The sequence below is a fragment of the Bombus vancouverensis genome, chromosome 6 (genome assembly GCF_051014615.1).
Source record: "Bombus vancouverensis nearcticus chromosome 6, iyBomVanc1_principal, whole genome shotgun sequence".
NCBI lineage: Eukaryota > Metazoa > Arthropoda > Insecta > Hymenoptera > Apidae > Bombus > Bombus vancouverensis.
The window spans coordinates 15272401-15288878 of NC_134916.1; the positions used below are offsets into that span (position 1 = coordinate 15272401).

Below are 16478 nucleotides of genomic sequence, written 5' to 3' on the forward strand. Positions count from 1 at the left end.
CGCATCGAATTATTTGTATTGCTCATTGTGTGAATTTTCATCCTTGACCGGTATGTAACAATCGATAAATATCGATACAATATCAACACCACTGGTTTCATCTTAAAAATTTTGAGATAAGCTCTCTCGAGGAATAAACTTTTGGTAATCTTTTGCGAGAACAGTCGGATGATACGAAAGGCGAAAGAGAATCAACTGTTATGTATACAATATTCAACAAATCTGGTTACAATATCTGTTTTTCTTCTTGTTGTAGCATCACTGTGTAGAAGAAGGACGAACCAGGTCGTTTGGCGTTTAATAACCTCGACGTAGATGCAACGCGAGTAAGCAACAGCTAGAGAAGAAGGGAGAAGAAGTCGTTCCGCCCTTCTCAGTCCCGACCCTTTCGTTCGTTACCATTCCAAGCAAAGCGGCACAATCGAATAATAAATACATTAACATCCTAATACGCAATCCCTTTTCTCCTTGTCCCTGCGCCAGTATTTCCGTTAATCCGCTTTACCACCTCCTTATCACCCCATTCCCTTTATTTTCATAAGCACTTAACGATCCGTACACGGAAATAAAACGTAGAACGAAACTCATTGGAACTATCGTTTCGCCAGCTTTATTTACAAGGGCCCAGTCGTGTTTTCTTTTTGCCTTCTTGATTCCGCGACGCGAATTCTCCGGCTCGATTACCGGGTCGTTTCGTTTCTTACTCGGGTTTATTGGATTCACTGGAGGCCGGAGTGATAAGACCAAGTTTCGAGATAGAGTTCATAACTCGTGAGATGTCTACAAAAGTAGCTTCGCCAATATCGACCGAACAACCGAATAAACGAACCATTCTTATACAGTCGACTCGACGCTTCTGTTTCTTTTCAGTTTCAGTCTATTTGGCTATGCTAAATAGTCGCGAAAGGGTCTCCGTCTGATCTATGCGAGAGATAATTCCACTTGTCAAAGAGAATCGCTTTTCTTCATCTCGTAACCTCTCGTCTTCCCGTTTTCTCGCGTAATAATATGGCAGCAGAAGCGAACGAACAACGTGTGCTTCATCTTTTCACTATGGAAATACCTTCGCGTGCGAAATAACGCTGCTATGTTTGAAATTAGCATTAATATAAGAAAAATACGAGGGTTTTGAACCTGAGGGGGCGAATTATTCGCTCGTCCCGCGCCATTTCCTTCCGTCATTATTATTGTTCCCTTTGACCCTGCGATTCTGCCCAAACGAAATCATGAAATCTCTGAAATGCATGGTTCCTACGTTCGCGAATGGAATCACTGTACCGTGACGAAACAGCGTGTTCGGCTTATCTACCGTTGAATTACCGAAAGACCGACCTTCTACAAAGGGGGGGGGGGGGAGTGAGATTGCTCTCGGAATAAACGTCGCTTATCAAGGTCTGGCCCATATTCTAAAATAAGACGAGAAGAGAGAAAGAGAGAGAGAGAGAGAGAGAGAGAGAGAGAGAATATGGAAACGAGCGTCACGCGAAATTGAAATTTTTACATTTCAATAACGTATTCGTTATAATCCTCTGGTCCCTGTTCGTAGCGGAACCGCGTTTGTTGCCAAGAATTATCGTCAACGATTTAACGAAATTTAACGGAAATTTCACCGAGTAGTCGAGGAAGTAGAGATTGGAGGATAATTTAGCGACACGACCGGATGTCTTATTAATCCGAAGAGCTATCTTCAATTTACCCAAGCAGCTACAACGTAGTAACAGTCGTCCTGTACTTCAACCTGGTAGATTACTTTGCGCCAAGGCTCAACCACGATGAAAAGTAAATGGTAGTTTGCCGGTTAATTTCGTAGCGGAACATCCGTTTACACTGGTACTCGAGAAGGGAACGAATGGAAACCAATTTGAAGGGTACAGAAGCTGGAGCGAGTGTCGGAAGTCGTAACGCAGGGCGTGTTACAATATTTAAAGCGAGGACACTCTCGCGAGACCCTCGTTGAGGAAGTCGAGCGCGGAAATTTCATCGATCAAAATATTGTTTACCTATACGAAAAAACACTTTTTTTCGCCGTCAAGCCAATTAAACTTACCCCGATACGTATGAACTCCACCTATTTACCGCGTCCCGGTTGTATCGGGAAACTGTTTGCCACGTAACTGAATCGTTTTCGAGGACTGTTTCGTGAAAGTCGGCAATTACGGAACGACCCTCTCTGAACGGGTAACTCTTGTCTCCTAGCTGTTGCTTTATTGAATGGGAAACGGTGTATTCAAGCCTTTTCAAACGACTTCTCTCTTTCTACTTTCGCCGTGTATCTTCGAACGAAGACAGAGAATACATTTGTTGGCAGATTTTGACTTTAATGGTACCAAAATGGCACGCTCGATGTACTTTCTATTTGTCTTCTCCGAAACTACGATACTTCGTTCGTTTTTCATTCTTCTATTTTCTACCTAGAACGACATACTTTCTGCGCTAACGTCGAGGAAGAGAAGTTAGTTTCTGGTCGAGCAAACAAAGAATTAAAACAGATTTTGTGATAACGAAACTGCATTCTGAAGTCCGACAAAGGGATGAATAACTCTTTTCTTACGGCAGTTTGTTTCGGTAAAAGCGACCGTACATGTATTCGAGTAATCAAGATAAGTGAAACAAGGTGCTGGAAAAAGTGCGATAGAACTGAAGCTTCCGCGAAACGACGATAGGATTCATTCTCGACGACCTCGAAAAAAACGACAACGAAACAAAAAGAAAAAATCGGGTCGTAAACGTTCGATTCGGATCGACGCATGTCACGTCCTGAAATCTCGTGGAATCTGAGGATAAGTCATCGTGTCAGCACGCATCTAAAGGCGGAGACATTTCACCGGTCGATGGTGCTATCGTACCTAAAGTTTACGAGAATACCGGCGCGGCGCATGCTACAAATTCGTACGTATCTGGTGACATTCTTACCTGTTGGTGGGGGTTGGATTGCCATACGCGACGCACGGTATCACAATGGTGTCTTTCAGCCGTGCCGACATATAAACCACCTTCTCGTTTATCATCGGTGGCATGGTGCTGCGTATCTCTGCAAGCAGAAAAACCAAAAAAGATCGCATAAATTCTCTAATGATAGCATACTGGTTGTAGCGTCTCGAACAAACGACAATCTCGAACAATCTCTGGACGCGTGAAACAACTGCTCTGGCTGTGTAGTAGATCTTGAATGACTTTCAGACTTCAATGAATACGTGTGCCGATTAATGCTTTTTTCAAGGATTACTAAAGTTTTTCTTAATGTAAGAGATATTGCGAGGTCGGAAACTGAAGCGTTAAATAAACACACTGATCGATGTAGCTATGTATTATGATGTACAAATGTGCATAAAAACCTGAGTTAGTCTGAAAGAGTTCTTAACAATAAACATCTTCGATTTCAAGTTATGAAAGCTATTTATGAATCGATATTTATTATTATTGATATCTTTTTTTTTCTTTGTGGATTCCTCAGTTTTATTGCCCAAATATACGATTAATGTTCGACTTTGGAAAGACAAACGACTCACTCTTCTGCAAGAAGATTTTATGTTCCTGAGAAAACTTGTATGCCTTATCTCTCTCTAAATTTTTAAAACCCATAAACTTTCAAGCTTTACTAATTTTATGGCCACAATGTATCTTCTCTGGCAAGAATACTTGGACAGCGAGGAAATTACAAAAACAGTGATTTTTGATTATTCATTGATATTTTGCATCGTGATATTTGGATAAATTCTATTTGAGAATTCTGTGACTGGCAATGTTGTCAATCCAACATGCCATGTACTATATTCTGTTGAACATTTTATTTAAAAAAATCGTTAGATTCTATGTTTTGGAACTTCGTTTGTTCTTTACGCTTTCAAAGCGTTGTGCCTTGAAAAAAAAATTCTGTATCATGCGGATGGCAATTTGATTAACTTTGTGAAAAATTTCACATGGTTCAAACTGGACGCAGTAATTGTTAGCATCGTTGCATAACCTTTGAACCTCTGAAATTTATGACAGGTTATTTCCTATTACGGAAAAACTAAAATTGAAAACTTTACTACATAATGTCTAAAATAGACTAACAGTTAGATGATAGAAATTTCTAATCTTTAATTTTCGTCCCTGAAAAATAGCAATCGCCTCTGGCAGCCTCATAAGCTTGAAGTAATGGTAAACTTTAACTTTAAGAGAAAAACAGTTTTTTGAGATTAAGGCACGAAAAATACAATAGAATTGTAACAACAGATTAACTGCGAGCTTGAGTATATTATTTCCTTCCTTGGTTCCATTTTGGTAATCAGATCTCAATAACATAGAAATCATCTTGAAATTTGTGTAGGATATTTGCTATTGAAGCATGGAACAGTAAAATACAAAAATTAAAATGCATATTATTCGATACATAATCTCTAAATCATGTACCAGCCAATTATTGACAGAAAAGTCAAATGAGCATCAAAGTAGCAGTTTCTGGCTATGTCATAAATCCTACATTCGACACTTGATGATCAATAATTGATCAAAACAATGATCAATAAATGTTTGTTTCCTCCCCAATGAACTGGCTTTGTCGCGGTGGAAAAATTTCCGTGAAATTTTGGGTAACACTAAAGAAACAGGCAGGGGTATTTTCCGGAAATAGCCTACCCTTTTTCCAGCAGCTTTTTCCGACTCCGCCATTCTAGATAAGTTCGAGCAAGTTTTTCCCGCGCTACACGCGTAATATACTCATTTAGCCGTGGGTGAAATTGAAGGAACGAAGAAGAAGACGGTGGCGAACAACGTGCACGAAGATTTAATAAAACAGGTGCTTGGATTAAAAGCCGACTGCTGTATATTACGAAATGAAATTCTCCTTAATGGCGATCGTCGCTTTTCCGTTACGGACCCGGTGCCGTGTTAGATGGCTTAGGGCGTGCGAACGATACGTGGAAAATAACGGAAAAACTAGGAGGAACAGTATTGGATTACATTGTTTGGAAAATTGATAGTGACAATATCGCTGGAGATTTAACAAAAGAGAAGGAAGGTCCAAGGAAGGAAGCGAAGGATGAAATACATCCTCCGAGATCATCTTCGTTGGCGAAACAAGTACATACACGCACACGTATACGTATACGTCAAGGGGTTACTTTGCGACACAGACGTAGCCAGCCCCTGTTGCTGGTGCTCCTTCTCCCGCGGGACGAGTTCATGTAAGTTTGTTCCATGATATACGGGAAATGTTTTCCACGGCGTGTCATAAATAGCCGTCGGCTGAAAAAGGAATGTGGCAACAAAGGTTCTTCGTGGCAAGATAGAAGGGTGGTGGAATAGGTGGGAAAAAGAAGAATGGATACGAAGAAGGAGAGTAAGCAAAAGAAGAAGAAGAAGGAGAAGATGATGATGAAGAAGAAGAAGAAAGGGAAGAGGAAGAAGGGAAAGAAGAAGAAAAAGGTGTAAAAAACGAAAAGGAACGCGTCAGGCGGACGTTTAATGGGGAATTATGGTCGGAGATAGCGACTCGTCCAGCGACGTGGCGTACCGTAAAGGGACAGATAACGGTGATGTACATATCTCGTCGTTGTTCACCAAGAATTTCAAATCACCTACCACATAAGCGTATATATATATATATACCGTTAACGTAGATCAACTGGAGTTCAACCTTTTCAAGAGAGGAAAAAGACGACTTTGTATACTCATCTGTGTATTTATTCGGCCTCGTTGTCAATGAAATCGCAATTAGTCCATTGGTTTCATTAAGATTTCATTAACAGATATTCGCGTAATTAGCGATGCTTGGAACGATGCAACAAGAGAATCGGGCGCGTTAGCGGCACCGCGTGCACGCGCCATAGAGCATCGTAATAATGCGGTAATGAATATTACAACAAAACGGGCCGTGTACCTGCAATGAAAACGGCGGTCGGTGTAATTAAAGCGAAACGTTTTTCGCGAATCGGCTCTGGGAATCGCGTCATTAGCCCGGTTCCTATTTCCACCGTGCCTCGTTCACTGCTTTCTATGTTTTCCCTGAAATCCGGCCGAATCCGATACACCCGCATGTTTCGATGTTTCTACACAACCAACGCTAACGATTCGTCTATCGAGCACAGCCGATAACCGCTCGAGTGTTTTTAGCGTTGCACGATCAAATGACATACGATCTCGTTACAATATGAGAATTCAGTGAAGCAATTGAACGCTGTGCATTGTATTACCGCGAACGTTACACGATACCTTGGCTGGAAAGAAGATATTAGCGCCAAGTGTAGCTTTTAATTCTCATTGGGTGCCATAGAAACGCGACTTGCACGATAAAGGAAATACAAAACGATCGACGCCTGTCGCATGCAGATTCTTATCCATCGATAGTATGCCAGTGTGAGACGTCTATCTGTGTAAAATCGTTTTCGCGAGGATCGGAAGCTGGAGCATCGTGCAACTAACAACGCGGTGCAATTATTTTCGCAGGCTTTTCGCGATACGAGAGCATCCGAACGCGATTCGAAAATTTTCCGCGAATAACAGATAATTCAGAAAAGTTTGCTCGTTACTGGGGAAAATCGTTGCACCTCGAGTTTTCGGTTAATTCGGTGTATTCTAAATGGAAGGGAAGACAGAGAAACTGCGACGATGGACGGCTATTCGAGAATATGCAAACGATTGGACACACCCTAGAACTTCGTTATTAAGTTCGTAAGTATGTAAGCGCGCTTAGCATAAATTTCTATCCAACGTTGGCCAGGTTTTATTATACGGTGGAACGAGCGGCCAGAAGAATCGTAGCAAGGACTCGCGACAGCTGTTCGTTTTTCGCCAAAGTTCAAAAGCGGTCTCCTCTGCTTCGTACTACCGTGGCTCTTCCCAGAAGAATTTAATCAAGCGCTTTGTTAACTGAAAAGTTGAATTTGCCTGATTACCAAAGGAATAAAATATGACGATAGAAGAGAAAGTGGAAAGGAGAGGATGGGACCTGAGGGAAAAAAGGGCGAAAGAAGAGGAGAATGAGGAAACGCTCGAGGAATTAACGCGTCACGCGTTCCGTCAGATGCGAAGGAACGCCTCGATGATCACAGGCGTTGACCGTTGATATTCTTGCAAAAAATACTCTTGGCCGTGTAATAGAGTTTCGCGTGAGTTACGTCTCGAGTAATTTGAACATCGCAGATTCCGTTTACGTGCACGGTGACCGCGTAGATGGATCGCAAACTGGTGTAACTAACAACGATAAAATCTCTTTCCATTCTTCCGTTTTATCTCTGGCCGTAGTATATTTCCGCTTTGCCCGATAATCTAAATTATTTTCCCTTCACTCACGACTCGTTTTACAAAGATGGAGCAAGCAGAACATAAATTAGTTTGGCTAGTTGGCTCCTGTTATTATTATTTTCCATAAATTAAACGATCCATCTACGTCTCGTAACTTTTGCGCAAAATTATTCCGCCGCAAATATCCCGTAGCTCGGGAACAGCGTTACACATCGATCTTGTACACACACGAAACGGGATGCAAGTTAAACGGGGAACCAATTGTTGCAAACATATCTTCAGCGGGGGAATATAAAGCTAACAATTACGCGTTGCTTGCGTTCGACGTATCGTTTCCGGCAGCGCATGCGCGGATTAATAATAATTTGCAATCCGGTTAAAGGTAATCACTGTTTAGATAGTACGGATACGTATAAAGCTACCAGTGTACGACCAGTGTTTATCTAGAAATTTTAAACAATTCTTGTAACGCGAAATTTCCCATAGCTCTCTCTCTCTCTCGGTTTCTGGTCCCACAATCCAAGCAGGTAAACATTACTTGGTTCCGGAATATCTCGTAGAATGTTCGTCGATGGCGATAAACGACCGCCTGTGAGCGCCTCTCTATTCCATTAAAGCGGAATCTCTGCGCGAGCAGACGCACGGATTGCAAACAAACCTGCTGGCCATCGATTCACTGGTCCGTTCGAATTTTCGCGTATGACGGTGTATATCGTGGAACATCATACGCGAAATTTCCAGCCTGAATGTGCGCTTCAATACCCAGATTCTCTTTTTATATTATATTCTTTCTGTAGCGTTCCGTTTACTATAGGGTGTTAACTCTATACATTTTAGTAACATTCTACAAAAAAGTCAGGAATGAACAAATAAATGTAGTATACTATTAAACTTTACGTTTTACATTTCGTCATGTGTAGTGTAATTGAAAAGCTTTCTTTAAAAAAAATATATATAGACTATTGCTCCAGACAATTCCGATAGTGATACATTTTTAATAACTGCAATAATGACAACCTACAATGATTTTATTCTTTATAATTACCATAGCTACGTGTAACAGTATATTATAACTTTCTAGCATACTTCTAATCGAATTTTATCGTATTATATCCTGTATTATGTACCTATAATAGGTTCATCCGAGATTCCTCGTCATTTTACTATACTGTCAAAAGATTAAATGTAAATTATCAGAAGAGAAAAGAAGATTTCGAATTACTCGACCGGCTATTTTGCTTCTAATTAGCCCTGGTGCGTGACTATTTGCCGTTACGTTTAAATATTCGGTCGTGTTTTACTATCCACCGTTGTACGCGCGGAATAATCGCCACGCAGCTGTAATAACGTTGATTAAACTTAAATAATAATTTCAGTGCGAGTTGGCGCGCGATTAAAAATGAAACGTTAGCTGCGCGATGTCGATTCGAGATCCCCTAGACGAGAACGAGGCTGTGCAACGAGCGTTATCGCGAACTCAATTTTCACCGTACTTTCGTTTACCTTCGTCGTGATTACGAGAGGCTGCTGACATATCCGTGGCTTCGCGATTAAGCTGCTGGTGTATTAATTATTCCCTGCCAACCTGCGCAGACTTATCGACTGAATGACAGATCGATATATAGAGCGTTCAGCGATCGAGGAACGTGGCAAAAAAAAGGAGGTACCGACCCGGAATTACCTTCCCGCCCGGAAAAGGACGAAAAATAGGAAATGAAAATACAGGGAGATGCGAATAAGGGGAAGTATAGGAAACGGGCGATAAATTATGACGCTTCCTACATGGAGGATCGGTCACGTGCTAGGGGAAAAGTAATAGCGAAGAACGTGCAGAATGTCTTGCCCGTTTTTTTTTTCTTCTCCACACGCATCGTGTATAGGCACGTCTAAAGCTTCAACATGAATCTGGAGGGTAGGTGTGGCATGTGAAGAGAAGCATCATTAGTTAGCCCGGCTCGAGTGGAGATTTCTCCCCTTTCCGCTTCTTCTTCTCCTTCGCCTTCCTCACCTCCTTCGCGTCTTTCCGCCTGCATATTTTCCCTTTCTCCCCACTTCGCTTCTCTACCGACGTAGTGTAGCTAACCCCCAAAGCAGACGTTACGCTGGCGAAGCCAGCTTTGCCTGGGTAACAAGAACAAGCGATGCCAGGCCTCCGCTGAAACGACTGAGAGAACCTTTTCACGCGGCTTCGCGGCCAGAACCCCACCGAGACTGGCAATTACGCGACTAAGAGAATTTTTACTTTGATCGAACGTCGATCATCCGATGGCTCATTAAATCCTCTTCGCGTCGCTGCGACTTTGACGACGCGACGCGAATCAAATTACGGATTAACGTTGGAAAAATCTGGAGTAGAATGGATAGGCTTTGTATTTATGATTTTGCGAATCATGCCGGGGGATATCGAATATTTGTTTGCTCCCTTTCCCCTTAGTTTTCCTTCGATTTTTGTACTATGGCTCGACTTGTTCGATATTACTATGTAAGCCGCTGAGAATTCAAACTGAGTAGCTTCACTTTTTATAAATTTCCTCAATTTTGTTACGTAATTACACGATCAATATTCAATTCTCAAGAAACAAATCACTCGTTTCGAAAAATTTCACTTTTTATAAATTTCCTCAATTTTATTACAGAAGTACACGATCAATATTCAATTCTCAAGAAACAAATCACTCGTTTCGAAAAATTCGTTCATCTACGAACAATTTCGTAACATCATTTTCTGTCTATTGACTTGAAATCACGTACAAAAACTTCACTTTCCTAACTCTGCGATATATGTATGGAATAAATTATCTTCGGCTGTCTAATTTGTTACTAAATATGACAATTACTTTAGCGCTACACAAATTATTAACGTGTACATTTCAGTAATTAATCAATTAGGCTGCTATATAGATTTCAACTAGAAAGACGAACGGTATTGAGAATCTTGATCTATCCTGGTTCGACCGACTGTTAAAAATCAGTAACTTTACAGAATGTTAATCTTCGTTAATACTAAAACTACCAAAATAATCAAAACAATCAATGCGAAATTTTTCGTCGACATTTTCTACAAATTTACAAACAATACATTTTTGGACATTAGAATGAGCTTTTGTCAAGTAAATATAGGCAATATAAGTAAAGATTTGTTTCTTTCCCTTGAATTACGTATTCTATCGTGTACCTTATATTTTGATTTCTGTGATGGAAATTTTACTTTTAAGATGTCGATAGATCTAGTGTTGAAGGAACAATCTTTGATACCATTAAATAGCGTTATCGACCAGTGTTCCGATCGCACGAAATAAGGCTTCTAATTGCATCCCGGCCGTTAATGAACCGCCCTGAACTCCGTTCACCGACGCAAGCTCTTTTTCCTATTCACGGACGCACCACTACTATCGGGCTGTCGATCGATCAGCGCCGCTAAACGCGTAATATCGAATCACGTGCGATCGTGCGTGCACAACCAGGGGAAGAGGGTGAGTTTATCGCGGGTTCGTAACCGTGTGATAGCATCGCGATGTTTGCAACGTGAGACACGACGTTTGCACTTTTACTCAATCTCGTGGGAGTAAACTGTAAATTCGCTCAGGCAGCAAGAATAGAAAATTCGAACTATTTATCGCGTTAGTTTGTTTAGCAAATAAAACAGGTTCATTTGGTACATGTGATCAAAGAAAGTTCGAAAATATTAAAAAAAAATTATTCGAGAATTCAACGATAGAACGTATGAAAAGAAGAATGAACGGTTAGGCGATCAGTTTCGACGTGGCTCAATAAAAATTCCGACAGCTATTTCTCCAGGCAATAAAACGCAAACGATCAAGGATTCGTAATCGAGGCGAGGAAAAATTTTTACCGCCGCGGGTTTTCTTTCAGCTGCTGTCCCTTTCACGATGTTTTTCCAACGATAATGATTGACAGAGCGTATAGCGACTGGTACGTCGGTAGGGCGAAATGTTTAAACTGTAGGGAGAAAAATATTCGGCCGATCGGGTTGTTGGCCCGGAGATCGACCTCGGATCTTCCGCTTGCCGGTCGGTTGCTTCCCAATTAAAGCTACCCAGATCGTCGACGAATATTTTCGTCCCAAGCTCTTAGCTCTCAAATGACTGTCGCTTACAAAATCGAAATCGAACGGATCCAGAGCGTCACCAACGAGTAACTTGGAGCCCGGTTTTCTTCGTGACGAGCGAAGGGGGTCAGGAGAATATCCTGCAGCGTTTAGTGTCCCAGTTTTTTTCCACATTGTCCCCGTTTTGTTATTGAAAAAAATTTAATAACCGCGGGTACCCTGACGTCTTCGCTCGGCAAGTTGGAACGAAAAATAAAATAGAAAGGGGAAAGAATGGAGAGCAGTGGGTGAATGGAAATGATTACGAAGGGAAGGCACGGTGTTTCGATCCACCGGGTGTTGAGAAAGCTCACGAGCGTCTAGTTGCTGTCCAATTACGGATTCACGCACTCGAAGGAGATCAAGTTTGAATCGTAGCTTCGATAATCGATCTAGAAGGTTGGATTGGATCGAAGAATGAAATGCACGGCATCTGACGCTCTCCACGAAGGGTAATCGGTTCATAAATATTCAACGGCGCTTGCAAGAAATTTGTAAATATCGCATCGAGCTGCAATAATAAGTTTCCTCTGGCGTGTATCTGCTCGTCGCCTATCCAAAGGCGATAAAAGGGGAAAACTTTTCTGTGCCTCGATGGATCCTTCGATAACACAGCCAAGAGGACGATGCTATTCTTTCGATACTCTTATTAATACCATCCTCGGTTCACGCTAAAACGTCCCTCGGCTCGTGTTAAAACTTTATTAGTCGAGTTAACGGGCAAAGCTTCGAAGGAACGTGCCTCGAGCTTTCAGAAAATGTACGAGGGAAACGTTGAAAGAAAGTGTGTTAACGGACAGGAAATATTGTTCCCTTCCTTCTTTCTCACTTTTTCCGCTGTTTACCCAGCTTTGCTTCAGCTTTGGTAAACGAAGGAAAAATATTCAACGCGCGTGTTATACTCCGTGCCATCCTTGCTCTATCATGCCGTTTGTTAATAAACCATGTCTACAACGTTGTTTATTTTGCAATTACTACGTAAAGTAGCCAAAGTAAAGTCAGCAGCCTCTGAAATACCCTTGCTTTTTCAAAATATTTTTAAACAGTCCCAAAAAAGGAGCTTTCTCAAGTTTAATAAGCTTAAAAGGAGAGAAAGTAGAGCTTGAGAATTTTGTCAGATAAAATTTGCCCGTCGACGATACTCCCCTTGTAACCTCATAAATGTAAATGAGAAGAAAGAAGCGATCCTTGGTGGACCTCTATATGTATCGATTAATTTACATGGTATCATATTATCATATGATAAACATATTTTAGCCGGGTTATGAATTTTCGATCAATTCAGAGAGAACTGTGTGAGTCAAGTCGAAACCGTGTTATCTTATCGGAGGCTACGCAAAACGAATTTTAATGCACTCACCAGTCAGCTGAAGCCTGCCGACGTTGCTGCTGACGACCGTTTCCTGCGTCAAACGATGATGCGTCCTGCACCGATATGTCCGCTCTGCGTCCTCCCGCGTGATATTCAGTATCATAAGCTCGCCACTCGAGAGCATATGGTATTTGCCATCTGTGGAAACAAAAATCGCGTTTCAGTCATAACCATAAGAAGAAACGAAAACTTCACCGAGCACGCACCTATTCGTACCGTTCAAACTGGAATCTTTGACTTTAAATTTGCCAATTGTGATAATTTTGTGGAACTAGAACGTACGTTTGATTACAGTCACTTGGAGAATAAAGCTATTCCGAGCTTAAAATTGTCCCAAATTTCTATTTTCGAATGTAAACCCTAATTCCTAGATTCAAATTTAATTTTCCAAGTTCGAGTTCATGAATCGCGATAATAAATTTATGTGAACAGAAATCACGTTTCGATCATAATTACACGTAAAATGGAAGTTTCTTCGAGTTCGAATCGACTCTAGATTCCAATTTTTTAACTTAGTTCCAAGTATTTTGATTGAAATTTAAATTTTTGAATTGAAGCGCACGAATCGTGACAATGAATTTTGATTTGACTCTCTGCTTTTCCGACGGTTGTTCCTCGAGTTCGTTCAACTTCGAACTCATTCCGACCGTGCAACGACGAAAGTTTGGTCGTCTATCGATCGTCTTACTGCAATTGATGAGTGTATTAATAGATCCGCCTGGTTTATTAACGAACACATTCAAAACTGTGAAGCATACCTGATCGAACTGCTTCATAATTAATGAAGTTTGTCTCGTTAACGGAATCGCTACGCTTCAGGCGAAAACTTGGCGTATCGGCAATGCCAACCCTACGTTGTGTCCGAGAACAGGACGTATAGATACTGTTTTTTCCATAACATAAATTTCAAACGACTGTAATAAACTTAGACTTTAATATTATATATTTTTGGTGTTTCGCGAGAGTAATTTGATCAAAAAGCAAATTCATATTTTTAGAATGTAAGTAGATAAATTACGTTTAAATAAAAATTTCTTGTGTTATTGAAAAATATGACTTCTATTTTGAAATTTCTGCAATGTCGCATATTTATGTTTAAGTATATACAGTAGAATTCATTTTCTTCAAACTCCATTCGTTGAAACGAAATTCTAATTGATATTCTACCGATAGAATCCATTTATTTGAACGTGAACCTCAATTATGCGAACGAAAATAATAGATAATGGAGAGAACTCCTACTATATGAATTCCAGTAATATGAACTATTTGTCCCCAGACGGGTTCAGATGAATGGAATTCTAGTATCGCATACAAGAATAACTGGAAGTCTAATGTTTCCGTGTCATAATTGCATAAAATGTCAGTCACAATAATACTTAATCGGTGACAACTATAAATCATGTAAAACTATAGATCAAAATTCTGTACCGTCTGTTGAGCGTCAAATATAGTAATTTGTCTTTCGAATTGGAATAATTGAATTTGACTAAATTTCTCACATAATTACACGTGTATCATGTAAACTGTATAATATACGAAAATTGTCTTCAATTTTGTTAAAAGTAAATACCGCAAAAGATAGACGAGCATCGTGTATTATATCCAATCATCGTCGGTTAACAATTGCAAACATGAACAAAGTTCTTGTAATTTATTATACGGCACAAACTATAAATATCAAAATAGTTGGAAAATTATTGTCAAATATCTATTATTAGATATTCTATCGTAGATAATATTCGACTTATATGAAACATAGATAACGTGTTTTCGCATATTATTCATGCACATTTGCATATTTCACGCGCATGAACATCGTATATTCCTTGCATATTGAGCCTGTATAAACAACCATAGTCTAATCACGTTATAAGAATCGCAAGATAGAGACATAATCTGCATAAGACAACCCGACCTGCCTCCGGATCAGTTCAATTATATTTAAGGATTCTTGAGATGTTTTCGATATTCACGGAATATTCCTTGAAGAAATCGCTTGTACGTCAAACCCACGATTTTTATCTTCATCCGACTTCATAAAAGGAATAAATACAAATATAAATTCGCAAGAATAACCGGTTGCAAGACGATGATATTCATTCCGAGAGATTTCACCCTACTGCTCGTTCTTATTTATGAACAGACATCATTAGAGGATAGCCAGAGATGTTTCTGGTGTTTACTCACCTCCCATCGTGGACGGGTAGATGTTGAAGGACGGTTCCTGAAGCCAAGACGTAATGGTAACGTGGTCGCGAACGAAACTGGGCACGTTGCATCGCATAAGTACGTTGTTGCCGAGGAAACCGCCGGGACACTGCACTTCCGGATCGTAACGCTGATTCACCACTGAAACACACAAACAACCAGCCGCTCGAAAGCGTGTCTTGAAAGCGCAGGGCCGACAGGGGCGGATTTGTCATTCTTGAAAAGCTCTGAGCCACCTAGACTCTACCATCAAGCAATACCGAATATTCTACTAGCTATTTTAAAATACAGTACTTATTATTTTTCTAATGATACTTAATACTTAATATTTGGTACAAAGGATATGTAACATTTTCAGGATTTTAACGACGCCATTACGCTATTGAGTCATTTCACGAGTAACGTCGTGTTTACGTGTAACTATTTATTATTATATATAATATAAATATTTATTAAAGCATTTATCGATAAATAGTATATTAATTGTTGTTTTTGAGAACTATTGATTTTTGGTAATTCTTCGGTTCCTTTCTTGAAATATTGTCGCAATTCCGATCAAGAATATTAACGAGTTACTATCTTCAGACAAGATTTTTTATCTTCAATATTTTGTAGTGACTGCAGCGAAATAAACAAAAGTTCGTTTGTACCCTTTCATTCGATCTAGCTTATTGTTCTCACTCGACTGTGCGAATGAGTATTGGCACGATGAAAGAGAGTTCTCTTTTTTTTTTTTTTTCATATTGATGTCATCTGTAATTCTCCCAATTGCTACCTGTAGGTTCCATATTTTATCTGATGTATCGCACTGATTTTCTTACAACCAACGACATAGTTTAGAATTCGCTTCGCTTCAACGTTCATTAACGAACTGTTCCCTTTTATCGAAACTGTAGAATGTAGAGCGTTAATAACCGAACATTGGCAGACCTAATAACACTAAGCCACATTAACCGGACTTCATATGCTTGTACCATTCCGACGTATCCCATAAATTCACGACGTATCAATTAAACGTCGGAAGCTGTGCACGATTTCGTTATTTTATTACAATGGATCCGCGGAAGTGTGTTGGGGGCGGGGAGGAGGATTTCGATAAATTCGTCTTCCAGCCATTGCGTAGCTCGATGTTAACGCGCCAACTCGAAACTCATTTTTCCTACTCGTTAATTCCAGCAAGAATATCCGATCGTTTCTACTAGCAACCGTATTCCGAGGTAGCGAATACGCCGCTTTTAGTACCGTTTTCACCGACGAAGACTAAATTATTTCAACGAATCGATATGAAGCTCGTTCCAGAGTAGCAAATATGCATGCGGGAGATACGTACTACTGTCGCTTCATCTAAGAATGTTGACCTCAAATATGGATGTTCCACGGGCAAACAGCACGGAATTTCTCGCGGAATTCTCGAAACGAACACGCACGCTGGGATATTCTGTTACGCAGTCCGCGTGCTGTTTATTTAATATAATTATGATAACGTCATGTTAACCGGGGAAGTCACTATACATATATATTATTCGTCAGAAGACGTAATACTCTACGACGATCTCTGCA

The 16478-nt window shown here is 40.3% G+C and overlaps 1 protein-coding gene across 5 annotated transcripts in view; it reads right to left on the reverse strand.

The window, feature by feature from the left end:
• Positions 1 to 15042, reverse strand: part of LOC117157627 (cell adhesion molecule Dscam2) — a 90365-nt gene extending 75323 nt beyond the window's left edge. For all 5 annotated transcript variants that reach the window (XM_076619364.1, XM_076619363.1, XM_076619362.1 and 2 more), the window contains exons 1-3: positions 14898 to 15042; positions 12696 to 12845; positions 2914 to 3031 (exon numbers count right to left, since the gene is read on the reverse strand). In XM_076619364.1, the coding sequence (XP_076475479.1) occupies positions 2914 to 3031; positions 12696 to 12845; positions 14898 to 14994 (365 nt within the window). In that variant the 5' untranslated portion in view covers positions 14995 to 15042. The remainder of the gene's footprint in view (positions 1 to 2913; positions 3032 to 12695; positions 12846 to 14897) is intronic.
• Between the last annotated feature and the right edge of the window lie 1436 nt (positions 15043 to 16478).